Source organism: Triturus cristatus, chromosome 4_1 (assembly GCF_964204655.1).
Source record: "Triturus cristatus chromosome 4_1, aTriCri1.1, whole genome shotgun sequence".
Classification (NCBI taxonomy): domain Eukaryota; kingdom Metazoa; phylum Chordata; class Amphibia; order Caudata; family Salamandridae; genus Triturus; species Triturus cristatus.
Genome location: NC_140585.1, coordinates 1,207,876,366 through 1,207,902,700, shown reverse-complemented (window position 1 = coordinate 1,207,902,700; position 26,335 = coordinate 1,207,876,366). Strand labels below are relative to the sequence as shown.

Genomic DNA, 26,335 nt, shown 5'->3' with positions numbered 1-26,335 from the left:
ACAATAGGTATTAAAATATACTTTCTCAGAATGAGATGCTTTAGTTATATACTTTTGCAATATGCAATTGACTTTTGTGGGTAATAGTTACAGGTTGTTGCAATAGGCAACACAATTTCAAACACAATAGTACATTGAGCTCAATGGGAATTTTAAGTTATTTGCAATAGATTACTTTCAGGATTATTTTTGTAACTCCAGGACTGGATCCTAGATTCAGTCCTGGGACAGTTCTTGGAAACAAGTGAGTAAAGTCGATTTAGTTACTGTTGTGATTTTTAGGCAATATTTTGCTATTTTAAAAGTTGACACTTAGAAGAAATTTCATAGAAAAACAGTCAATGATTCCCTATGTGAGGAAATTCAAGTTACAGGTATAGTATGTTCTCGTTACTTTTGTAATCCAGTACTGGGCTCCTAGGCTCAGTACTGGGACCTCTATCTAAAACAGGTAAGCAATTACGTTTTCACAGTTGGAACGATTTTTAGAGAATATTTGTAGTTTGCAAAAATCGACAATTAGAAGAAATTTCACAGAAAAACAGTCAATGATTTCCTATGGAAGAAAATTGGGTTAATGGTAAGTACGGTTGTGAGTACTTTTCAGGTTCAGTGCTGGGCACCAAGATCCAGCACTGGGATCTCTCCTAATAGCAGGTGAGTGTTTTCGTTTTCGTTACTCGGTTGATTTTAGGTGAATATTTTAAGTTTTGGAAACTTCACACTTAGAAGAAATTTCAGAAGAAACCAGTCAATGTTACCCTATGGAGGAAAATTGGGTTATCGGCTTTTGGGTAAGTACTCGACTGGCAGAGTTAAGGTTCTGGGCACAGACTCAGGGGTCTCCCAGGGTCAGGTAAGTACAGTTCATACACCCTCAGCGGCACAGGGGCAGCCGGGTGCAGAGTGAGTTAGGCCCAATGTTATCCTATGGGAGGCAGGGGGGCCTTGGTTGGTGGCTGCTGACTAGCAGGCCACGCGGCTGTGGGAGCTGAGCTCCTGGTCACTTGCTCAGGGCAAATGGGGAAGTGGGTATGAGTAGAGGTTACACTCGGGCGGCTGGGTGCAGGGTGTTTTTGAGCCTTCGGGCGCTCAATGGATTTCAATGGGAACGCTCCAGGATGAACAAAGGCTGCAAGCTCGGGACGAAGATTCTTCAGGTGCCACCACCACTTCGAGAGCTAAGTTGGGTAGTTGGAGGATAGGTAGGTATCCAGGAGTTGGGCATTGGGGGCCGCAGGGTGCAGGGGTGCCTTTTGATGTCGGGAAATCTTACCCTCTGTTGATCGCGGTTGGGGGGTACCTGGTTCTGAGGCTGCAGGCGTCGTCAGGAGCGTCGAGGTGAGTCCTTGGGTGCCGGATTTGGGGTCACAGTCGCTGGGGGGGGGGGGGGGGACGTCCTCGGGGTCTTGGTTCACTCCGGCACAGGCCAGGCTTGGCGGGTGCAGAGTGTGCAGGGTTTGCGGTTCCGGGCTCATGCCAGGGGTTAGAACTTGCTTTGAGCAGAGCCACTGCTCATGGGAGTCCCAGATGCTCAGAGTCACAAGGTAGCTAGGTCCTCCAGGGTTTGTGAGGTTGCTGGCCACAAGAGGCGCCGGGATGTAGCAGGAGCAGGTTCGAGGGTCGACAGGCCGGTAGGGCTGGGGCCAAAGCAGTTGGTGTCTTCCTCTTCTTTGCAGCTGCACGGCAGGTCTTCTTTCTTCTTGCTCTTCTTTGCTTTTTCAGAACCTGAAGAAGGAAGGTTCAGGGTGCCTCTAAATACTAGATTTAGGGGCGTTACAGGTAGGTAAAGAGCAGGGACCAATGGGTCCCTGCCCTGGGGAGGGTACACCCCTATCCTGCCACTCTCCTGTGGGAGGGGAGCAGTAGCCTAGTCCTGATTGGGCAGGGCCTCCCAACTTCAAGATGGCGAGCGACCGGAGATGTGCTTCACCTCGCCTCCCCCACCTGAGGGGTGGGGTTGGCAGGCTGGCACATCCCCTGTCCTTATTTGGGGTTTCTGGCCAGTCTTCCCACCAGAGTGGGGGTTAGAACCGGTGGGGTCCAGTTTGCTGGGTACAGCAAGTGGCTTGGAGAAGCTCACAGACTCGGCATGCCTTTGAAGCTTCCCCCTGTCCATCCTGGGGGAGGAGACCTAGCACCTCGCCCAGGATGTGCATTGTTGCAGGCCCAGGAGAGCGAGGGCTCTTCACCCAGGGGTCCAGCAACATGTCTGCGGTGTGGCAGGCTAGGCAGCCTCCTAGACCAGACGTGGATTGTAGGTTAGGTTTCAGGGGGCATCTCTAAGATGCCCTCTGTAGTGCTTTGTACATTAAATCCCACACTGGCATCAGTGCGGGTTTACTGTGCTGAGAAGTTTGATACCAAACTTCTCAGTCTTCAGTGTTGCCATTATGGTGCTGTGGAGTTCGTGTTTGACGAGCTCTCAGCACCATGTACTCTTAAATGGCAGCACTGCACTTACAGTGCCCAGGAATGGACATGGGTACTGTAGGGGCACAGGGCTCATGCTCCTGTGCCCACACCACTGGCATAGGGCACCCAGCTAGAGGGGTGGCTGATGTATGCCAGGGCAGTGTAGGTTGTGGGCATGGCACACAGGGATGTGTGCCATGTCGACTCGTTGTTTTGTCTTGTACCCAGACACTCAGCCTGCAAGGGAAGTGTATTTGTGTTAGGGTACAGGACCTCCAAGGGTGGCACAATAAGTGCTGCAGCCCTTAGAGGCCTTCCCTGGTCACAAGGCCCTGGGTACCTAGGGTACCATTTACCAGGGGCTGACATGTGGCCAGGGTTTGCCAATTTGGGTTTGAGGTTTTTAGGGAAGGAACATAGGCCCTGGGCACCTGAGTGGCACGAGTCCAGGGCACACTCAGTCAAAGTACATTCAGCAAAAAGTGGGGGCATACCATGCAAGAAAGATGGCACTTTCTCACACCTGGCTGATGAGGGTTATGAACCCGAAACCGGTCCCGGGATGCTCGTTTCCGGTCCAGGGAAGGCATGGCTTGGCAGTTCGGGCTGGACTGTTCCCATGAGGCACAGGGTCAGACTGATTTGCATATGGCCATGTCTGAACTGGGGTGGTGGAGTGAGCTAAAGAATGATGATGGATTAAACCCAGATCAGTTGACTGGGGGTGAGTGTTTGATTTGCTCAAACGCTCCATCCATCACTCCCTTTGGTATCGCATAGAAAGAAGGAAGCACAGGCGTGGGCGGTGGGAGGGAATTCAAACAAAAGAAATCCACGCATGAGGAACACTGGTGGAGCAACATGAGAAGACAGTGGAAAGCAGAGATCTTAACCACCTAAAAAAAGTGGACGGAGCGGATAGCCAAAGGGCTTGAAAGGCGAACAGCACCACTAGCTCCAAAGGAAGGCGCGATAACACGCCACCAACCAAATACTAGGATGGAGAGGAGGCCGAAGGGCCCCACGCAGAACAACACACCCTACCCCAGAGTGAGGTGCGAGAGCACTTCTCTGGAAGACCAAGGCCACCAGAAAGAGGGAGGCTAGGTGAAAAGACACCATATGAAAAGGTCTTCGCAGAGTGGGGAGGATGGGCGGGCATTAAGGAATCTGCGGCTAGACTGTGTCTCTACCAGATATATCATTACCGAAGGTAAGTAACTCCTCAATCTGATAAAGACATCTAGCCGCAGATTCCTTAACTTAGAATAGATACCAAAGCCATATCCCATAGGAGGAGGGTCTGCGAAACAACCACCAAGTTCCAGGAGAACATATTCACCAACTGCTGGTGAAAAACGGTGGAAACCACAATGCCAGGACAACGGGCATCAGACCCATGATCCACCTTAAGGAGTATGAACAAGGGATGGTAAAGACACCAAATCCGACAAGGGACGGTGTGATACCTCTGTCGCCCAGACGAAAGGAAAACAGAACTAGAAAGTTCCGTGCCAACGTAGGAATCAATACAGCAAGACCTTCAAGAAGGATCCGAGCATCGGTCCCCATCATCTAAGAGAAACGAAGTTCCAAGGGTCAAAACAACATGACAACGGTAGAGCATACCGCCTGAACCGACACCACAGTGGAAGCTACAAGAAACAGGGGACAGTTGGAAGACTGTCCACCCCAGAACAGGAGCCGCAGCAGGAGGCCCGTGGGTGTATGAAAAAAACACATTAATGGCTACTGCCTAGGACATGTGAACAGTGGCAGGGCCGAGCCCAGAGGAGCCACCATTGAGCAAAGCTCTGGAGGTAGGCATGCAGCCAAACACGGTAAAGGCACCACTGTGAGTGGATAACCTGCAAGGCTATGAACACATAGAGGACACTATCCCGAAGGAAAGAGTAAGCAAGAATGTCTGACACTGGAAGGCAAAAAGACTTAACATGCGAGCACCCCAGTGGCGTGTAGAATCCACGATATACCCACAAAGAGACAGGAATGTCGACACACGAACGCAGAGTGACTAATCCTAAATAGGGGAGCCATGCAAGCGGTACCACGGCACCAGTGTGCTGCATAACAGTTAAGAATGCAGAAAAAATAACAGGTCCCCGAGGGGGAAGAATCCTGGTCTCCTGTGAGACAGCGGAAACATGGACCAGAAGACTGCCCATAAAGGATGGAAAGAAGGCAGACAGAAGCCTGGCGCCAAAAGCCTACACCGCCAAACACCGACACCGTCTACCAAAATGGAGAACTTCGAGAAGAATCCACACACAGTAATGCTACCTAAAGAAGCACCTGTGCCAGAATGGGAGTAGGAGCTCACACCCAGAAAAACATCAGGGGTGGAGCACAGATCCAGTGGCAGAAAGGCATAGACCAGAGCCACTCCTTGAGAACTAGGACTATGCACAGGACAAGAAGGGACAAACCGGACCCCATGTCCCGCAAGAAGCAAGGAACCAGAGACCATGCCAGGGAAGACCGGACCCCCCCCACCCCCCCAGGGGTGCATGTCCACCGATAAACAGGCAAGACGTGCACAGCAAGGTTGTAGGAACACGCCAGGGTGACAAAACCCCCTACGGATGCGGGGATGTATTACGGACCAACCGTAGACTACCAATGGTAACCCTTGGAGCGAAACCAAGCCTATGGATCTCACCAGAGGAGACATCCTACAACAGTAGGAAGAGTCCGCTTGCGTCAAAAGTTCCTGGACAAGAAAGAGTAGCAATATGATTGCCAACAAATACCCCATATAGGGCAAGGCACAACCCTACAAAAGAAGGGTCCCTCTTGAGACAAGCTCGTAGGCAGAGGTTCAAAAGAAAGGCAAACACAGCTCAACCAGCTGTACCAGAATAAGTAAACAACACGGCTGAGCAGCCACACAACTCAGAACATCTTCAGCCCACAACGGGTAACAGAAGAAAGGGACGGCACCGTCACAAAACCAAAAATTCTCCACGAAGATTAAAACCGAGGAAGATACATATACAGCGTTGACTCAACATTCCCTGAGGTGGAAACCTGCGGGAGAGAGTACACCGAAGCGGTGTCGTGCACCGCGCCGCAGCCACCTTCAGCGATGACGCAGGAAGCGTCCGAAGGCTGTGCGACAGCGCTATGGAAGGGCTAGATATCGTGGGATACCCCTCCGCGCCGTGTCCCGACGTTGCGGCGACTCTGGTGTCAGGGCACTCGGTTGGAGCCGAGGGTAAACCCGCCAGCGGTGTCCCAACCTGAGTCCCTAGCCCCCCTGTGGGGCCCGGAGGTGCGCCAGGGAGGGGGGTTTGGGGCACGGGGTTAAATGCTTACCTGAGGTAGGCGGATGACCCACGTGGACGACTCCACCGGAGAAGGAGACCAGCGTCGCAAGGGGTCCGTTCGGGACATCCGGGCAGACAGCAGCTTCACGCGGCGGTCCCGCAGGGATTGCGGCTGCAGCAGGCGGCGCACTCCAAGGAGTCATGGTGCTCTACCAAGCACCACATACAGAAGTCGTGAGGGTCCGTCGCTGACATGTGTCGCGAGCAGGACCGGCACGGTTTGAAGCCCGCAAGGGGCATTGAACACACTGTTCCTGGACGCAAAGGCGTCGAAAAGGCCTGTTAGTAACAAAACCAGGCCCGTGGTATTACTTTGCTGGATCTGCGTCAGGACGCGGAAAAGAAGAAAACTGATGTCAGCACGCCGGGAGGGGCTTATATGGCGCTTTTGACGTCACTTCCGTGGACGACGTCGGGACGGAGCAGAGTGCCACCGCCTCCCAGCGTGCAGAGGTATTGCTGGGGAAAAAAGATTTTCCAGATCCAGTCTGACACCTGGGGAGATATTCTATTTAAGGAATCTGCGGCTAGATGTCTATCAGATTGGGCATATCTCGCACCTTTGCGCCTGTATGGTCATATCTTGCACCCTAGAGCCATGAGCCTGTATGGGCATATTTCGCACCCTGGAATCACAAGCCTGTATGGGCATATCTCGCAACCTGGAGCCACAAACCTGCATTGGCATATCACGCACCCTGGAGCCATGAGCATGTATAGGCATATCTCGCACCCTGGAGCCACTAGCCTGTATGGGCATATCTCGCACCCGGGAGCCATGAGCCGGTATGCATACCCGTTGCACGCTGAGGACATAGGGATATGTGCTCATATCGCACCCTGGACCATGAGCCTGTATTGGCATATCTTGCACCCTGGAGCAATGAGCCTGTATGGGCTCATCTTGAACCCTGGAGCCACACGCCTGCATCGGCATATCTCGCACCCTGGAGCCACTAGCCTGTATGGGCATATATCGCACCCTGGAGCCACGAGCCTGAATGGTCATATCTCGCACCCTGGATCCAGCAGCCTGTATGGGCATATCTTGCACCCTGGAGCCACGAGCCTGCATGGGCATATCTCGCACTCTGGAGCCACGAGCCTGTATGGGCACATCAAGCACTCTGGAGCCTTGAGTCTGTATGCACAATGAGGACATATGGATATGTGCACATATCGCACAATGGAGCCATGGGCTTGTAGAAACGCATTTCTGGAGTAGGTCCTGTGACCACCCTCTCTAAATCGAGCACATTGGCTCATATATCACACTTATAGTGATTTATACATCATACTTAAAGAGTTGTATACCTTGACATATATAAACCGACTTGCCCAGGATCAAATGGAAAGCAAGCATTTGCAATGCAACAGGTCTTGCATATACGCGAGTTTAAGCTATTGGCACTGTAAATAACAATTCCTTTTATTTATGTTCCAAAAACCAAACCATAAATAAAAAGCATTACCATTTACAATGCCAATAGCTCAAACGTGCGTAAATGTGAGACCTGTTGCATTGCAAATGCTTGTTATATTATACGAGCAAGGATTTATATTTTTTGTTTTCTGTTGAATTGTAGGGTTTCCTCCACATACATTCTTATCTGCGACATCCCTGCTTGGCGACACGAAGCGTTTCTCCAAACCAGTGGGCTTGGATGTTTTTTTTAGATGTTTTACATTTAACAGGGGCCAGTTGGTCTGCTGCGGCATTAGGCCATGCTGAGTAATTAGACACCCTTAGATCAATGTTTTTAGTCTCCTGTGTGAGAATTGGCCAGAACAAATGGCAGGCGGGATGAAGTAGTTATTACTGAGACCTCTGTAAGCGGACTTTTGATTAACAGTGTAATCTCCCAACTGAGTACACTATGGTCTGACAACATTAAGGGAAACATTGCATGGTTTGAGATAGCCAGGCAGTTTGAAAATGCGCTGTCTAGAGTATGCCTGCTGCATGCGTAGGGCCACCCACTCGTTGTTGCAGGCCAAACCCCAATAGGGTATCTTTTAGTGTTTCTGTATTGGGGTCCCTATGATTCTCTAGGTGAAAATTTAAATCACCTAGTAGTGTAAAATCTGATCTGGACAAAGAGGACTCCAAGAGGGGACCAACAGCTTCAGAAAACCGTATTCTTGCTGACTGGTTGAAGGTACAAAAGAAGCCCATTGAACGATTTGGGTTTTGGTTAGCTCAAAATTAAATGGGACACCTTTATACTCATTAGAAGGGGCAGGGGTAAACATACCAGTGAAGATATTGCGGTATATGACCGCTATCAACCCTATTTTGTGCTCCCTATCCTGCTGCGAATAGCGTAACCAGGTTGGACTGCTGTGGTCACTATAGGGCCCGAGGACTGATCCGTTAATGTTTCTGTCACAAAAGCAAGGTCCAACTAGTGAGCGTCCACATATTTGGCAAATTCAAAATGATGTTTGACTAAAGTTAACTTAATGATTAAGTTTACTCTTCATTTTAATTGTCTTCCTTTTCAAAGTGTCACATTTACAAACAGCAGGCATCTTGCTCTTTGTGGCTGGTAGACACAGAGCCAAATTTATACCTCAAAAATACAGAAATTTAAAATGAATAAAACATTTTTTCTATGAAACATTGTCTTTAGGTTTTTCTCTACTTTAAATTAGGCCAATTAAGTCCTAATGTTTTATGAAGAATGTTTCTGCACTTTAAATTCCTGACATTTAAAACAAATGACTGTTTTTGCCTGTTATAAATATGGCACAATGTATAGAGGCCACAGAGAGTAATATGCCTGCTGTTTGTAAATACACTTTGACACAGGAGAAAATTAAAATGATTTGTTTTATGTAATGCATATAAACAAAGTTAACTCTTCAGTTGAATTCTCTCCCATTTCAAAGTGTCACAATTAAACACAGCAGGCATATTGCTCCCAGTGGATGGTAGACACGCTGCCATATTCATAACTGAAAAATTCAGGCATTTTTAAATGGAAGAAATTTTAAGTGCAGAAAAATGATCTTGTTTGTGAATATTTTTGCAGAGCATTTTTCTGCACTTTTAAAACAAAATGCTTGTATGTTTGTGTTGTATGTCCTGTGCCACAAGTACATATGACACAGGCTCAGTCTCCCACACACATATATCCCATTCATTCAAACGCATGCTCATACATCCCCACAGACTGTGCACTCACTGAGGCACATGGCAGCCCTATCATAGTAACCTTAGTCACAGTATTCAGCTCTGACCAACCTCAAGGCGAGGCTGACCGAGGAAAACATTTGTTTGCCAAAGGTTTCGATAAATTTGGATTCTCTGATGAGGGGGGAATGAGAAGTCCAAGTGGGACTCGGGCCTCGTCCTGGCATTCCCATTCTCCAAAGAAGGATTCAAGTGTATCATGCCTCAAGGCCTCCCTCCCACTCCACTTAGGAGCCAATTTCATCCTTAGTCCCAATGCTCCCCAATTTCCTGAGTCTGTTGGTGATATTGCTGCAAGGCCAAAGCATTTAGAGAGGCCATGCTGTGCTTCTGTGGTACTTTTCCGCTCCTTCAGGCCCAAAGGATTGACAGGGGCCTCCAGTCAGTGCTGGTGGACACCTGTACCACGAAGTTCTCAGGAGTTGCATCAACCAATCAATCATTTGTAAAGTGCAGCACTGTCACCACAAAGAGTATCTGGGCTCTGAGGGTGCCGTGTCTCAGTCGATAAGCCAGGTCTTAAGTCTCTTTCTGAAGTTCTCCAGAGAGGGTGCTGTTCAGAGATGGAGGGGAAGGTCATTTCAGGTCTTGGCGGTGATGTAGGAGAAAGAGCGGCCCCTGCGGGGGATGCAGGAGAAAAATCTCTTCACAGAGTGAAAAAAAGAAGTAGCGTTGTTTTTGATACGCTACTGAAAGCACAAAGAAAGCAACTGATGTCAGCACACATGGGTGGTGTTTGAATGTGGCTCTATTTGTCACTTCATGAACGGCATTGACACAATTACACAGGGCCACCTTCTGGAGAAAAGGAGCGCTACTTTGAGTTTTTCGGCTCCAGTCTGGCGCCAGGGAAATTTCACAAGTGGGGGAATCTGCGGTTAGATTGAGTATCCATCAGAAGTTTAATGTCATATGTGATCTGCAGTGTGTATTTACTCCACCAAAATATATGACAGAACCATATAGCAGTAAGGACGACCACTACATGATTTGGCTCGGCAGCAGTTGAAAAGCACTGCAATAATGTATAGAAAGGAATAGTGCATTTGCCATGCGTGAGAAACTATTCTTATTATATTAATAAGTGATACCTAAGATCTTGTATGTCTAAAGTGCAGGGCGCTTAATATACGTAAAAAAGGTGGCACATTACTTATTCGATGCAGTGTTTCCTCACAGTGAAGGAATATCTAAAAACTATAGGCTCCATGAACATGTTTGGGTATAATTATCTTGTATCTTTGCATGGGAAAATACCAGCAAAATGAATCAAAATTGTCATGCTTTCAAAATCTAATTAGATATAGAAATAGAATTTTAGCTAACGTTAGTCAAAAATAAACTTTATAAAAATTTATTTTGTGCTGAAACAATCAAAACTGGCTTAGAACTATTATATTCCATATAGGTACCCTATATAGGCGCAGGTAACATTGCAACCTTTCACCTATATTCTTCCCTACATTACATACATAGCGGTTCTTAGGGACTGACCTTTTACCTAGATACAACACTGCATTCAGAAGGCGGGTTTTTCCCTAGTTCGAATCTCATACATTATGCATGAGGCTTCTTGGAAGCACAGCAGGACTAACATCTCCTGTATATTTTCTCTGTATAAAGTTCTGGCCCGACGTCATCCTTCAGGCCGACATAGTAACACAGCAAGGTAGGACCACTGGGGAGACCTATGGGTATATATACATCACATCTTGCTTAGAAGGACTGAGGAGACCGAGACTTCCAGGCTGACACACTGACCAGAGACGCTGAGGTTCCTGCACGCAGATGTTCCAGCTCGCAGTGGTAAACATCCCTCGCGGGGTCTCCAACTCGAGACCAGGACGGGGTCCCATATTCTGTCATTCTCAGGTAATGGGGTTGACTAGATGCTAGAGGAATTCTTGGCATAACACCTTAACTGATGCTAGGTACATTTAGGTACATCTAGTTAGGGAGGCATCGTAGGAGTACGCCCTTTTATCATGTATTTTATATACTTGAATGTATTCATGATTATTGTAAGATGGTAGAACTTTATCATCCCTTCACTTTCGTAGTGATTCTAATCATATCTCTGCTACTGTCTAATGGTTGTTGCAGCTCATCTATTCTAAGCTAGAATAAAAGCTGTTCAATAAACTGTTACTGAAAACGCCCAACCTGTTTATTCTGTGTATCTCTCTGGAAAAAGCTAAGTGAGCATGAGTGACTGAGTGAAAGGAAGTATATTGTTTCCAGGATTCTGAGGGGCAGGGCTGTCATGTTCGAAGGTTGCCAAGAACTATTCTCTTCCCGATAAAAGGAGATTCTAGTGGCACTGTGAGCTAGCTGATACAGACAGGCTAACATATCCGATGGGGTTGCACGGAATCAGTCTGCCACCAGTTCCAAAGTTATGTTATCCAAACGTGCAGAACCTATATAGGTACATAGAAACTACACGACAGAACCAGTTCAGCCACTCATCTCACCTGCAGAAGTAAATTCACATTTCTGCCTGTTGTTAACAACACTGCACTCCACAGGACAACTTGCTGGCCTCTGGGCCCTGGAAGGCAGGGATGTGATCAAAAACTGGCAAATTAGCCATCTGGGAGGGGTGCAGGTACAGTTGTCATAACAAAGGGCATACTACCTCTTTTAATAAATGGGGCTAACAGGATCTGCTCCCAATCCCAGCACCTACCTAGACTCTTTGGCTCCAGTACTTGACCCTGAGTCACTGAAGAAACTTCAGCTAAATAAGAGAGGGTCAGGGTGAGCCAGAGACACTTCTGGTGGAAGAAGGGTTCAGCCATTTTGGATTTATGACTTGTTGGAATATTTATAGCAAAGAGTTGAGGAGGCGTTGAAAAATGAGTTTAGCAAGAAATTAGACAGGATTGGGTGCAAAGAATTCTAAAATCACTATCTAGTGCACTGGAGAAGACTTGCATCGTACCACACCGTCTTCTCAAAAATGTCTAGACCTCACAAGAGTACACCTGAAGAAGGCCCACTTGAAGAAAAATGACTCAAGGACTCTAGATGCCTGCTGACACCCAGGAACTGGAGCTGCTCTCCAAGGTGTAAGCAGCGTATCTCCTGTTCAACTTCTCCAGGGGCAAAAAAGCTAAAAAGACTCCTTACTACAAGAAAGCCCAGCTGTATTGACTGTACAGAAGACCTAGCAAGAAAGAGACCTGCCTACAAATCTGCCCTGAAGAAGCGACGGCTGCTGAAGTGACCAGGAGCAATTTTTTCAATAGTTGGAAAAAGGTGGAACTCTCTATCTATCTATCTATCAATCAATCAATCATAGCATTTGTAAAGCGCACTACTTACCCGTGAGGGTCTCAAGGCGCTGGGGTGGGGGGGGGGGGGGGGGGAATGCTGCTACTGCTCAAACAGCCAGGTCTTGAGGAGTCTTCTGAAGGTCAGCAGGTCTTGGGTCTGCCGTAGGTGGATGGGGAGGGTGTTCCAGGTCTTGGAGGCGAGGTGGGAGAACGATCTTCCGCCGGAAGACCAGGACAAGGTGTAAGAATAGCACATTTGCCTGTCTTTGAGCTTTTTGCCAAGCTGAAACGAGGTGTAGATTGACCCTATAATAAAGATATCTGGCCCTCAAGGAGTCTTGCCTAGTTACAGATTCCAGCCTTGCTACGCAGGGAGATTCTAAAAGGAAAAAAGTGACTACGTCTGAAGGAATAATCTTGGACTGTGTTGAGGCAACAAATCCATCCCAGTTGTGCAGCAAACTAGGTGGCTAGAAAACACAGCGTTATCCAACTCTAACCTTTTTTTGCCAAATTGAACAGCTTCAGCTGGAGCTTGAGGACTTATCCTACTTTAAGGACCTCCTATCAGCTTTCGCCTTGGATCTTGGTAGAAGATTTTGACTTCTAAAAAGTAGACCAAGTCAGATGCTAAGAACTTTAGCCAGAGATGAAACGCTTGGTGTATCTGACCTTCACTTCATCGCGGTCCGCCTGAAATCATGCCTATGTCACGAACAACTGCAAATTGATCGTTTTGAATGATGCATTCATTTTGTAGAGTGTTTTTTAAAGGTCCCTACTAAATGCAGTTCGTCTGTAGCACCCTACCCCATCGTGATTTGTCATTACTCATGACCTACTAGTAATGTAGTGTCACATAGCTAGTGCAGGAGTCGTTTCTCCAAACCACAATAACAACTTACAGAAAGAAAAGACTATGTGGAACCCCGCTTAATGTAACCCTTCAAAATATTTAGTGTCGCTATAAAAACATGTAGATCAACTTACCTCTCCAAGGTGCGAATCTCCCAGAGGTCCTTTGGTCTCTGGATTCACTATTATTACTCGAACTCCAGGTAACATCTAAGCAGAATTCGTAATTAGACAGCAAAAAGTGTAATAATTAGTAGTTAGCATTTAGACTGTGGTATCCAGAAATATACAAACATTTACGTTGGGAATACAATCTCTAAAGACTTATGTCAAGTACAGACTACGTTTGAAAAAAAGTAATGGCTGTCTTCTTATTGTTAATAAAAGGCCAGCCTAAGACATTTTTGGCCCTTACAAGAGAGATTGCCCTTACCTCATACTACACATTTATAAACTAAAAAAATCAGTAGAACTTAGTTTTCAGACTGCATTAACCAGAAATTCACCTTCCCTGACCCATTCTTCCCTCAGTTTTTGTCACTTTTACACACAGACCATTTGGGGCTTTTCCCTGTGTAGAAATATAAGAGCCTGGGGATGGGATTCCTTGTGCTGTTAAAACATGTTTGGAAATTTTACTTCAATAATTTCCCAACATATGCATTATAACCAATTTAGAAAATATTATCTGTTACATATGCAGGTTTTGAAAAGGGTTGACATTTAAGTATTATTTTCATTACATCATGAACTGGACACAGTTCAGGCTGTGGTTTCGTCAGATGTGTTTTCAGCTTGGAAACAGTGAGGGAATGAGATCATTGCTTTTAAAGTGCCAAGCCACACACCCCTTCGCCTTGATGAGCTAGAAATGACGCAGCTGGTAGGATAGGCCCTGTAACATATGTACATAAGCTGATGGAACACCCTCTGCCACAGCAAAAGAGAGACTGTTAATCAAACTTTGATTTAACTACTACTAGCATTTTTACCTTTTGTTCCATAATACTCAAAGCATTGAAAATATTTCAACTGTATGCAAGGTGTGCAAAGATTCAATATTGAAAGATAACTTGAGATTACCTTGCCAGATTCTGAAAGTGGCAAACTCTGTGGGGCTCCTCGTTCAACTAAACGCACCCTGCACAGCAAAGAAAGATATTTTAAAATATTTCACAACAGTTTTCTACAAATGCTTGGCTTACAAGAAACGTTGGCATGATTGCTAAGTTGTCGATGACTATGAAATGATTGGCACTGCAGAGAAAGTATAATATCCATCCAGAAGTACACACAGAAGACAAAATTTCAGAGAGGTGGAGAGAGATGTTATTATCTTTTTTCTTCCAGTAACACACACACATAAATGAAAAAAGATGAAGGACAACAAAAACAACACCCAGCCATGGAAAATAACTGCATGAAAAAAAGATACAATGTAGGAGTTCTATCTCTAAAACCTTCCCCAGAGAAAACCTTCATGTCTGACAGCAAATGGTCTGTATGCTCAAAATTATTATGTACAGGCTGGCTAACTTTCAAATTAATTACTGCTGATTTCTGATTCCTGAAGCATATACTAAGGTGGTTTACAGTGCAGTTTACATACTGCTTTTTGCATTCTTTTTGCAAACACTGTATCACATAATTGACACAAGTGAATAGAAACACAAGATGCCTTATACCATAGGTTCTTCCGGTAACACAATTTGTTATACATATTGCTTATAAAAGGAGATAATTCATTCTTGGAAATATATCGAATGGCATCAAGAATAGGAACCCTACCCTTGACCACCTGACCAAGCCAGATGCATGGAAGCTGGAGAGGCAGGGGATAGGCAATAACAAGTTAGTACTGCTGAAGAGAAACAAAGAACCCATGATTTGAATTCTGAATCTTTCGTACGCATAAAACTCTGCCCTCATTTTCATATCAAAGCTTAGCTGACTCGGCCCTGAGGTTGTGCTTGCAGTGACAAGTCTGAAGTACCAAGCTGAACCTCATTCATGACATTCTACAGAACCCAAGCAGGACACACAATAGAACATGTTCCACAACATGCACCCGGCATACCAGATAAAAAGGCACTTTGCTTCAGAACTACACAAGTGCTACCAACACACTACATAAAAGTTACACAACTAACATACATTAAAGTAAGAAGACATTTTAAATTAATGGAATTCTTGCATGCAAAATCCTTGATAAAGCCCTTTGGGCAGGAGTTGTTTTAGGGCATGTTTAGCAACTTAAGTTTCAGCGCAGATGATATATTCAACTTTAAGTAGCAACATTTAGATAATCATCCAATCGGATCTTTTTGGAAAAGTGTAAAATGGTATCCTACATGCATGACATTGCTAGTAAGACACAAATTGTCTGGCACCCATGTGAAATGGCTCCAGGTTTTGCATCTATACCCTTAGTGTTCAGAATGTGAAATCATATATGCACAAGGAGATGCACAAATGGTTTGCTTTAAGTAATAGCATTGTATGAAAATGGGAACTAGTCATCTTCGCTCACCTGTCGTGTCTTAGTGACTTGAGGTCCACATACACTGTGGTTGGATCGGGCCCAGAAGTTCCCTATAGGAAACCAATAAAACATATGATTTTATATCTTTGAGGTCAAAATCATTTTTAAAGATAATCCTAACTTCAACAAGAGAGTAAAGGTGAGTTAAGGAGGGGTTGAATACACAGTTTTCCAGAACTGATGATAGGAGGCAGAATACTCACTACCTAACTGAAGATGGGTACATTCCAGGACAGAAAAGCTTGTGAGGTAGGATGGTGGATCAGCTTTGATGACAATCAATGCTGTAATCTCCATGCCAACCTTCCATTTTTCTGGGTTTGGTAATCACAATAAAAATGGAGTAATGTACGAGTTACTTACCTTCGGTAACGATGTATCTGGTAGAGACGTTGTCTAGCCGCAGATTCCTTAACTTAGAATATCCCCAGGCGTCAGACTGGATCCGGAAAATTCTTTGCAGCAGCACCTCAGCGCGTCAGGGGATGGCGCCACACGACCCCGCCCGGACGTCGTCCAAGTACGTGACGTCAGCGAGGTCATATAAGTCCCTCCCGGCGTGCTGGAAACAGTTTTCTTCGGAGAAACTTTTCCGTGGCACAATGCGGAGCCACCAACAAAAAATTGTGAAAGTATGGGAACAGTGTGCGAAGCATGAAAATCCGCAAAATAAATAAGGCAGATAGTGCATAACACCATCATAAAAGACAGAACTACACTGTGTGAAAGAATCCCGCATAGCGACGCGTAGGTCCTTCCCAAAGTGTGAGCAAGAAGGGAAGAATATCCCAACAGACCAAAAAATAGACTGTTATTACCATGTAGAACTGTGACTGGTATTACCATGTAGAACTGTACCTTCCAACAAGGATGGAGCACAGAAAGAACTGCAATGTACTGTAAGAAGGTATCTTCCTTACAGAAAGTACAGCAATGTACTTGAAGAAGGTATCTTCCCTTATAACAATGGAAGTGTAAAACAGAGCTGAAGGGATCATCAAAGAAGACGACTATATAGGAGACAAGAGCCTCTAGTTAATGGAGAAGGTGGGCAGGAGGGAAGATAGCTAGAGAAGAAGAAGAAGAATCTCCTGACGACAGTGAATGAAAAGGCACCACCTACAGGAAAAAGCCCCTTGGAGGGAGTCAGCCGCATATGGTAATTCAGAAAGGAGCACAACTATGTGAGCACCCTTGGAAAAAAAACAATGGCAACTGAAAGGCAAGTGGAGAAGCCCACCTGGCAAGGTTCTCGCAGAGCGGGGAGGATGGGTGGGCGTTAAGGAATCTGCGACTAGACAACGTCTCTACCAGATACATCGTTACTGAAGGTAAGTAACTCGTACATCTGATAGACACATCTAGCCGCAGATTCCTTAACTTAGAATAGATACCATAGCCATACCCCCCGGGGGGGGGGGCTGTGACAGAACAGAAGGTGCTTAAGCACGGAGTCGGCAACAGAGTGAGTGAGTGTCCCAAACGAAGGAGGAAGAAGGACCACCCTCAGCGTAATGGCGCACTATGTGGACACCAACCAAAGGTTGGGGAAAAACGAAGCGATGCAACCATACCAGAGCCTACCAGGCTAGCCCATGGAAGGAAGGCCGGCGAAGCTATTGCCAGGAACTGAAGGGCAAGAGGTAGAAACTGAACAATGTCCTAGAAGGACAGGAGGGGCAAGAAAGACGCCAAGTGGTCACCCAGCCACCAAAAAAGGGGAGGGGGGGGGGCAGGGGCGAGCAGGGCACGCTGATGCGGGCCATCACTGAATCATGCACAGAGCCGACAGCCACAGAGACAACAAGGTGGCGGAGCTAAAAAAGGGCATAGGACTGCCCAATCAGGCAGCTTAGAGAGTAAGGTGAGCACCAACTCATGAAATACAGTTGTAGGGTGCAGACCCTAGAACGAATGACATTAGAAGAGCTGTCCCGCAGGTACAGTGGACATAGGATAGGGTGATACCCAATGAGAGGGGCACATCTGAAGGAAGTGGCAGCATAGGCACCCGAGTACCAATAGGCGTATAAATTAAGGAAAGAATCTGAGATTTGTAGACCACATCCTCCAACTGGGAGTAAAAATGAACCCCTGGCCAGAAAGAGACATTATTCAGTTTCTGCACACCATGAAGGGAGCAGTGTAAAGCCGTGGAACCACCCCAGATAGTGGAACGCAAAAGGGACCCTATTGCTGAAGATGCAGGAAAAGCAACGAAGTGCACCTAATTGTACTGAAAGACACCCTGCAGTGTAGACAAAGGGCAATCCAGAGTGCAGCCCTAAACAGCTCCCCGATTCATGGAGATATAGGACCAGACTTCGTAGCAGCGAAGAGAGGTGGAGATGTTGGAAGAAGAGTACCCAAGGTAACAAGCATATACACACACACACACACACACACACACATATATATATATATATACACACACACATATATATATATATACACACACACATATATATATATATATATGTAGCACAGAAGGATAAACGAGCCACGACCATGCAACATGGGTGGTATAGGAGCACACCTAGTGCATTAATGGCAGGTGGTATCTGCATTCTAAGTGTGAAAAACACCATGAAAATCTCCCAAGGAGGAGACCGACGCATCGAAGCAAGACGATTGTGCCAAGTCACAATTTCGAACACCGTACAACGGCAAGATAAGTTCACCAGGGGACGCATAGAGCCCAAAGGATCTCTAGGCCCATATAACATAAAGCAGAGCTATATAATTGCAAACAAGTACCCCACTTGGAGTATGGACACCCTAAACAATGGGGAACACCTCTTAGGGCAAACCACAGTCAGAGGCCAGACACAACCACCAGTGGAACACTGCCACAGTAGGCTTATTGCCAGCTGAAAATGCATAAGGCATCGAAAGGATGCTAAATGAAAGGGTAACCAACATGCGAAAAGAAGACCTGGGAAATGTAGGCTTAAGGCGGAGAGCGAAAGCCCGCAAGGAGACGCCTAACAGCCGATTCGGCGTGGGCATCAAACAATAAAACCCCATCAAAGGGTAAATCAACAAGTCACTCCCGGATATTCTCCGGGAAGACGCTATCCCGCAACCAAGCAGGGCGCCTCAAAGCAACCGAACCAGCCATACCCCGGCCTAAGGAATCGGCAGAATCCAAGGCCGAGCCAATCGTGAATTCAGCAAGGTCACGGCCATCGCGAAGAAGATGAAGGAGGTAAACACGAGCGCCTTCAGAGGGGTCAGAAAAAACAGACTCTACAGAGTCCCACAATGCAGAGGTAGCCCGAGCCAAGATGCACCCTGTCTTTAGTGAACGAAGGGCAGCACTAGTGGAGGCGAAGATGTTACGACCCCACAACTCAAGCCATCTGGAATCTCTGGAGGGAGGAAGCATTAACTGAGGCAAGGAAGGGAAGGCAGTTTGCAAAACAAACCCCTGCACATCTGGGTGAACAAATAAGCAAACTGGATATGTGGAGCAGGCCGTTGGCGGTGCAAGACAGAACAAACCACCGGATCACCGAAAGCCGGCCGAGGTGTCCAAAAGGGCGTCATAAAGAGAAGCTTCAAAGGGCAGAAGCGGCTCGACATTTCCCGACCCCTGGTGAAGGACACCAAGCAGAGGGTCCACAGACAAGGGGATCGAAGGGGGCCGCATGTTTAGAACACGAGTGGCTAAGGAGACTACTCTAAGAAACGCCTCACCGGTCTCGGCAGCCCTCCGAGGAGGGGACAGCAACTAATTTGTAGGCGAGGGCTGTAAACTGAGTCTACCAAAACCCTGAGGTTGTGACCAATGCCCAAAGGAAGGAAGCCCCATTGACGAATGGGGGTCCTGATGGGGCTCCTGAGGAGGTGGGGATCATGCCGGGTCCACAAATTCTAAGGGGGGCACAGGTAAGGATAGATCCGGCGTAGCCAAACGTGAAGGCGATGCCAAACTCTACCCAGAAGCTTCCGGAGAAGAGTCTACAACCCGGCGCCGACGCGGCACCAGAATGACTCCGGTCGGCGCCAACCCTGCCTCGTCTGGCGCCAACCCGGCCCCATCTGGCGCAGAGTCGGCTCCATCAGCACCGATTCCACGTCCACCACGACAAGCCCCGCTTCCGAAGAAGGGGATGGCATCGGAGCCGGGGCAGCAAGTCTCCAGCGCCGACTCAGCCTCAACCACAACAGGCTCCGACTCCGAAGTAAGAGACGGAGTCGGAGCCGGGTAGGCGAGTTTTCAACGCCGGAACGGTGCCGACCTTGGCTCCGGGCAGGCGGCTGCCTGTCCAGAAGGCGGAGGTTTGCCCGAAGCAAGGCTTTGAGCACCAGCAACCACCTGTGACGTCACAGGGTGGCCCACGGGATTATGCCGTGCAGCAGGGGTGCTATGGGTCGTAGAGGGGGACCCAGCCAGGCCGCACCCTGACAACACCATCCCTCCTTCATCCCTGGGGGGGCAAGGGCTTAATTGGCGCCGGGGGCTAACCCACCGGTGAGTCGGTTGGGGACCCCGCAAGTAGCGGAGGCCCTGAGGACACCCCAGGGACAGGAGCGGACCCAAGGGAGGACTGCAGAGCCGCGGCATAGACCTCCATTTGGGTCAGAGTTGCCCTGCGCCCGGATAGGGAATGGGCGACTCCCGGGGGCGCACGTCCGGAGGGCTCCGGGAACTAGTGCCCCCGACAACAGGCGGAATTAAGGTCGTGGACCTCGGAAACATGCGCCGCGACTTAACCAGAAGGGGTGAACGACGTCTCCGGGCCCCAGAGGGCGAGCGACGCCGCAACTGGAAACCAGAGAGGCCTGCCGGGGACGAGGAGGCCGGAGGACGAGACGACTCCGATCGGGACAGTCGAGCCGAAAGGAGCTTCATCCGCTGCTCTCGCCGGGACTTCGGTTTGAGGTGTTGGTAGGCGTCGCAATCTGTCGAGTCGTTGTGTTCGCCTAAACACCACATACAGATTAGATGCGAGCCTGTCGTGGACATTTGCCGCGAACAGGAGGTACAGGTTTTAAAGCCCGAAGGCATCGCACACTGTTCCAGATGCGAAGCGTCAAAAGGGGCCTGAAAACAGGCAAGGAACCACTTACTCCGGATCCGCGTTGCACGCAGAAAGGAAGGAAAGTGTCGTCAGCGCGCCGGGAGGGACTTATATGACCTCGCTGATGTCACGTACGTGGACGACGTCAGGGCGAGGTCGTGTGGCACCGTCTCCCGACGCGCTGAGGTGCTGCTGCAAAGATTTTTCCGGTTCCAGTCTGACGCCTGGGAATATTCTAAGTTAAGGAATCTGCGGCCAGATGTCTCTATCAGATAGTAACATCAGCTATAACGCAATGGTTACTTACCAGTAGGACTAGTTTTGCAGCTTGAAGAGTTTTCTGGATTCAAATACTGTGAACTATTAAGCCATCTGATGGCTGGGTCCTGAATGGTCTTATAAAAAAATATATAGATTCTTGGCTGTGGGTGTCAACCAACCACCATTAGGTGGTCTATCCATCCCCTGTGTGATGTCAGACTGCACCCCGGAAGTTCTTGTGCGTAGTCGCCATCTTCAGATTCTTTTTTCTGCCGTAAAAATGTGGCATAAAGCCCAATATATAAAAGCTATGACTACTTCTCTATACATTGTGTTTTGCATTGATGTTGTATTTTGGGTTCCAGTGTGAACTGTAAATGAACTTTGTCAATACAGGTGTTTTCATTATTTTCACAATAGTATAATGTGTTGCTACTATAACATTACCTGGGCAACTGTTTAGTTTGCTATGGCAGCACAGTGCTTGACATCATTGGGTAGCCTGGTGCTCTAAGTACATTCTGTGTTAAGTATCTGGCCATATGCCCAAACACATTTCAAGTTCTTGGGCTAATGCCCAGTAACAATCACAAATAAGAAGTAGCATATTGCCTTTCATTTAATGCTCATGTCATATACCGACAGAAGGAAACATTATTAACCTGGTCTCTATCTTCTCTATAATTGGTATTTTCTGTGAATCCCTAAACCGAGGAGTATCTAGGCACCCGCTTCGGACCAGCAGAATGTTATTTTTTCAAAATAATTTTACAAAGACAAAGCATGTGTACCAGAGTCACAGTTGGGGAGAGGAGTTGGCCTAACGGCTAGGGTGGCTGACCTCGAATCTGGGGAACTAGGTTTGAGTCTCGGCAATGACGCTGAATATCCTGTGATTCTGGGCAAATCACTTAATCTCCCCGTGCCTAACAAAAACAAATGTGTGTCCTCATGTAACGTAACTGGTGATTTGTAAAGTGCTCTGATACCCGATTCGGGTCAAATTCGCGCTATACAAAACTCTGTTAAAAAAAAAAAAAAAAAAGAGGCAACATTTTCTACATATTTTAATTTGCATTCGATGTGGCTGAAAACACCTCTGTAATGAACATTTTGGTAAAACCCCAAAGTAAAGGGAAAATATAGCCTCTAATAAGCTAAGAAAAGCGGTAAGTAACACTGCACTTTTAAGAAATTCTAAAGCTGCCAGCCTTCCCATCGCGCAGTGTTGGGTCAGTGAGGTAGTTTGTTTTTCTGTTTTACCTAAGAAAGATCCACAAACACTGCTGCCTTTCTAAGGCCTATTTTGGCTGTTTTTTCGATTCATTAAACATTGTTAAACTTTTGTTTTCTTTTACTAAAGTAACTGTTTATTTCCTGAGGTCTCTCTCTTCACCTCAATCTATGGAGCCACCATACAGGCTGTCTGACAAATGCTCTTTGTGAGGAAGAAAGAAATCATGGAAGTATAAATGTGATCTGTGTGTAATCTACCTTACAAATTCTCACTCAATCTTTAAGAGGAATGTGAGAAGTTGGCCTGGCATATGCGGTCTCCTAGTTATAGGGACACCTTGCACCAGTCCAATTCGACTCTTATTGATGATAGGTTTAAGACAACCTTTAAAGAAAGCTATCCTAGTGGTAGCTGTGGAGAGCAGCCTTCAGGCTAAGTCTTGAAGGAGTGTTAAGCTTATTGTTTTACCATAATAACCTCTTGAATAACCAAATGAAAGAGTAGCCCACACAGGTATGTATATAAAATATATGTATTTATTCTAGACAGAATCCCACAGTCTCTTTATGAGGCTAGTGGCAAAGTTACAATTCAAACAAGCATTTATAAACACAATAAATAGCACAGGAATCACAGGGCCCCAAACCATATATCAAAAAAGTGGTATAAGAACCACGACAATTCTACAGACAATGCCTAGGGCATTTAGGATCGCTGGCCCCTTAAGAATCCACCCCAGGTTATGAGGAAGGGGACCCACGGGAGGCGCGTGCAGTGGAAATAGCTGCTATCGGGATCTCTATTAAAGCCTGTGGAGAATGTCGCGGTTTGATTTACACAGATTAAAGTCACTTCTAGCAGGAGTACAAAGTTAAAACTTTAGACTTAAGCTTTTGAGGAGCCCACTACCACGAGACTACCGAGGTACCACTGTTACCTGCCGCAGGGAAGCCGGGTGCATAGGTCGTTTTCGATGTCGGGTCGCGGGCTGATTTTCAATGGGAAAATTTTCAAAAGTTGTAGAAGTTGAAGAGAAGAAGCTGAAAGCAGAGGGGACAGAGTCTGGGTCACGGCACAGTGACCAGGGAGCTCAAAGCAAAGAGCCCTTCAATGTCGGGTGCTTCAAGTGGAAAGAGGTGTAGCTTGGATCTGCAGCCACGGGCTCCGGGAGGCTTCAAGGAAGGCCAGCTTCTGGAGGGCGACTGTCCCACGCCGGATGAGGGTCGCTGCGGTGTTAGTGTCCAGATTGGATCCACTAAGCCTTGGCAATCGCAACCCACGCAAGATGAACAAATCAGCTACTGGTGCAGACCCACGAGGTCTGTGAGAGGTCTCCTTTGGAGAGAACGTAGAGCAGGCCTGGAGCAATCAGGGGAACTCTGAGATGTCGAGATTGTCCTCCGCTCGGGCCCACAAGTCGAGAGACAAGGGACCGCGGAAGGCAGCAAAATGGAGTGCGTAAAAGGGAGCCCACGGGCCACCAGAGGGGGCTAGGGCGCTGATCTTTGGCACGGGTGCTGCTTGGTGGTTGGCTCAATAATGGGCCAAAGCACAACTTCCCCACTGGTCAGGGTCGTGTGCTACGCAAGAGGTGGCCGGTGTCCTGGGGTATTGGGAATCTCGGCACCCACGCGGTCCATGGTACACAGGTTTGCTGTGCACACTCACTGGCCTCTGGGATGCTTAGGAAACCCACCTCAAGGATGCTGGAAGTCGTCGAAGTCCGTGGGAGCAGCGAGGTTCCAACCGGGTCACTTGCAGTGTTTCAGGTGCCTGCCAAGCAGGGGGATAACTCCTTTATCCCAAGGGAGATTTCTTCCGTCAGCTGGGCAGCAGCAAGTCGAAGGTCAAGACTGTAAAGTTCAAGATTAATCTGAGGCTCTGGGGCCACGTTATTCTCCTTTATCCCCAAGATTAGGGGAGTGTCCAGAGTAGTGTCCACCAATGAGTGGTGAGGCGGGAAAGGGTGGCTACACCCTCTCCCCTTTGTGGGTTTCCCGCCTGGGCGAGGGGCAGGATGCCCCTGAACCGGTTCCAAGCGGTGTATGCAGAATGAAGGCTCTGCAGCTGCCTACGTGCAACTCTGAAAGGACATTTGGTGCACCCACCCTGTTCCAATCCACATTATCCTGTCTGGGGAGATGCTAGCACCTCCCTGCCACAGGAGCCCTATTGTCCAGCTGGCGAGGCTGAGGTTTTCCCCAGCAACAGCCAGCCAGAGTCGTGTGGGTGGCAGGTAGTAGCCATTTTGTACTACATGTGCACTTTCAAATTGGTGTCTAAATTCTGACGCTTTTCCCATATCGCCCCTCTAGCAGGGGGGAATCGTACCCTCATGCCCATGGCTGGACTGGGGGTATGATTCCTACATGTTTGACACCAAACACGATATGGTTCTGTGTAGCCGTTATCGCGTTATCGCGATAGACTTATAATGCGGTTAAGAGTATATGGTATGGCTACACTACAAACAACCCAGCAATGATTTTACGAAGGTTGCAGGGAGGCCCTACTCATGTAGGGGTCCCCCCTCACACATACCTCAGCACCCTGCCTTGTAGGATTAGCAAGGCCTGCCATAGGGGTGACCCATGAGAGTACATGTGTTGTATTGGGGTGGGATATAGGGTACCTATATCCCTGTAAGGGGTGCTAGCACCACCTTACCCAGACTACAGTAGTGGTCTGGTGGTGTCAGTTTGTATGGCTGTCCCAGGGTGGCACAATAAGTGCTGCAGCCCTGGTAAGCCTACTGAGGGACCCATGCCCTGGGTACCTAGGGTACCATCTACAAGGGACTGTCAGGGCACCCTCAGCATCCAATTGGTTGGTACCTAGGGTACCTCACATTAGTTTTAGGGAGGAAGCAGATAGGCTGGGGTCCTGGATAGCAGGATCCCAGCCAGACTAGTCAAAAACCACTGAAATACCATGCAAAAAGTTGGGGGCAACCATTAGTCAGATTCCACCTTCCTACAAGGAAGATATGGTTAGAGATGCCATATATGCTTTCTCAGGGACAGGGAGGGGCTTTCTCCTCATTGGGAATTAGGCTATTCAACCGGACAGTGCACTGGCTCCAGAGTGACAAGCAGAGCGGTCACACTCTTCTTCCACCACTGCTGTTACCACGTCTAACTCCACATTGGCATTCTGTCACTGAAGTTCATGCACCCTGGCGACCCAAGATATTCAAAACAAGTTTGACACCCTAGACAGCAAGATGGTCAATGTAAAGCGCTTCCTCTGCCTTTAGGTGCTTCTTCGACATTGAGGGGGGAAACATCCTTTACCACGCAACCATTACAACGCGGTATGGTTACATCGTGGTTTTGACAACGCAAGTCGTTACACCGACTTGCACTGGAGGGCGCTCTAGACTAAAGAATAGTGTGAATTACTATTCCAACACCTTCCCTACTGTACGTAGACTGGAGTTGGAATAGTAATTCACACTATTCCTAAATCCAGCGCCCTCCAACGCAAGTCGATGTAATGACTTGCGTTGTCAAGACCGCGATGTAACATACCGCGTTGTGATGGTACGCGTTGTATCATCATACATCCATTGAGGGCTTTGTGAACATCAAGGGTATCTAAGTCCACAAGAGATCTCCTTGTTAGTAGCTCTCGGACTTTGACCTCTAGTGAGAAGGCCAGAATATGGAGCACCAAACATTGATCGAAGCACTCCAACCCATTCCAGCGGCAGAGGACGACTCCACAATCCAGAGGCATCATGGTTCATCCAAAGCACAGCCTCCTATAACCAGGCCCCCTCTTGTGGTGTCTGATATTTGTCCAGTTTTCCACTGTACTTTGCCATGAAGATATGAAAAGGAGAAACAATGGAAGAGATCTCAATATCGCTATTCGTCTAAAGATGAACTGATGAGTAAAACTGAGAAAAACTATAGCTATTTTAGAGGCTCCTCTATGTCACAAAGCTCAAGGTTACATACTCCTCCTAGAGAACATATCTCCTCATCTCCGGATAGGAGTGCACTGTCTGCCAAATCTTAATAGTCACCCTCTATTATTATTTCAATTGAGGATGATATTACCTCCTTTCATGATGTCACCAACAGAGCTACGAATAAGCTTCATATTGAGGAATCTGCACTGAAGTTTGAAACCTCAATTATTTATGAGACTTTGCTTCTAAAACTATAGACAG

The 26,335-nt window shown here is 47.5% G+C and overlaps 1 protein-coding gene across 2 annotated transcripts in view; it reads right to left on the bottom strand.

Annotated features, from left to right (window-relative positions):
- DIP2B (DIP2 acetate--CoA ligase B (putative)) overlaps nt 1-26,335 on the bottom strand; it is a 768,291-nt gene that overhangs the window by 55,470 nt on the left and 686,486 nt on the right. For both annotated transcript variants that reach the window (XM_085654541.1, XM_085654539.1), the window contains exons 33-35: nt 15,622-15,683; nt 14,175-14,232; nt 13,227-13,301 (exon numbers count right to left, since the gene is read on the bottom strand). In XM_085654541.1, the coding sequence (XP_085510667.1) occupies nt 13,227-13,301; nt 14,175-14,232; nt 15,622-15,683 (195 nt within the window). The remainder of the gene's footprint in view (nt 1-13,226; nt 13,302-14,174; nt 14,233-15,621; nt 15,684-26,335) is intronic.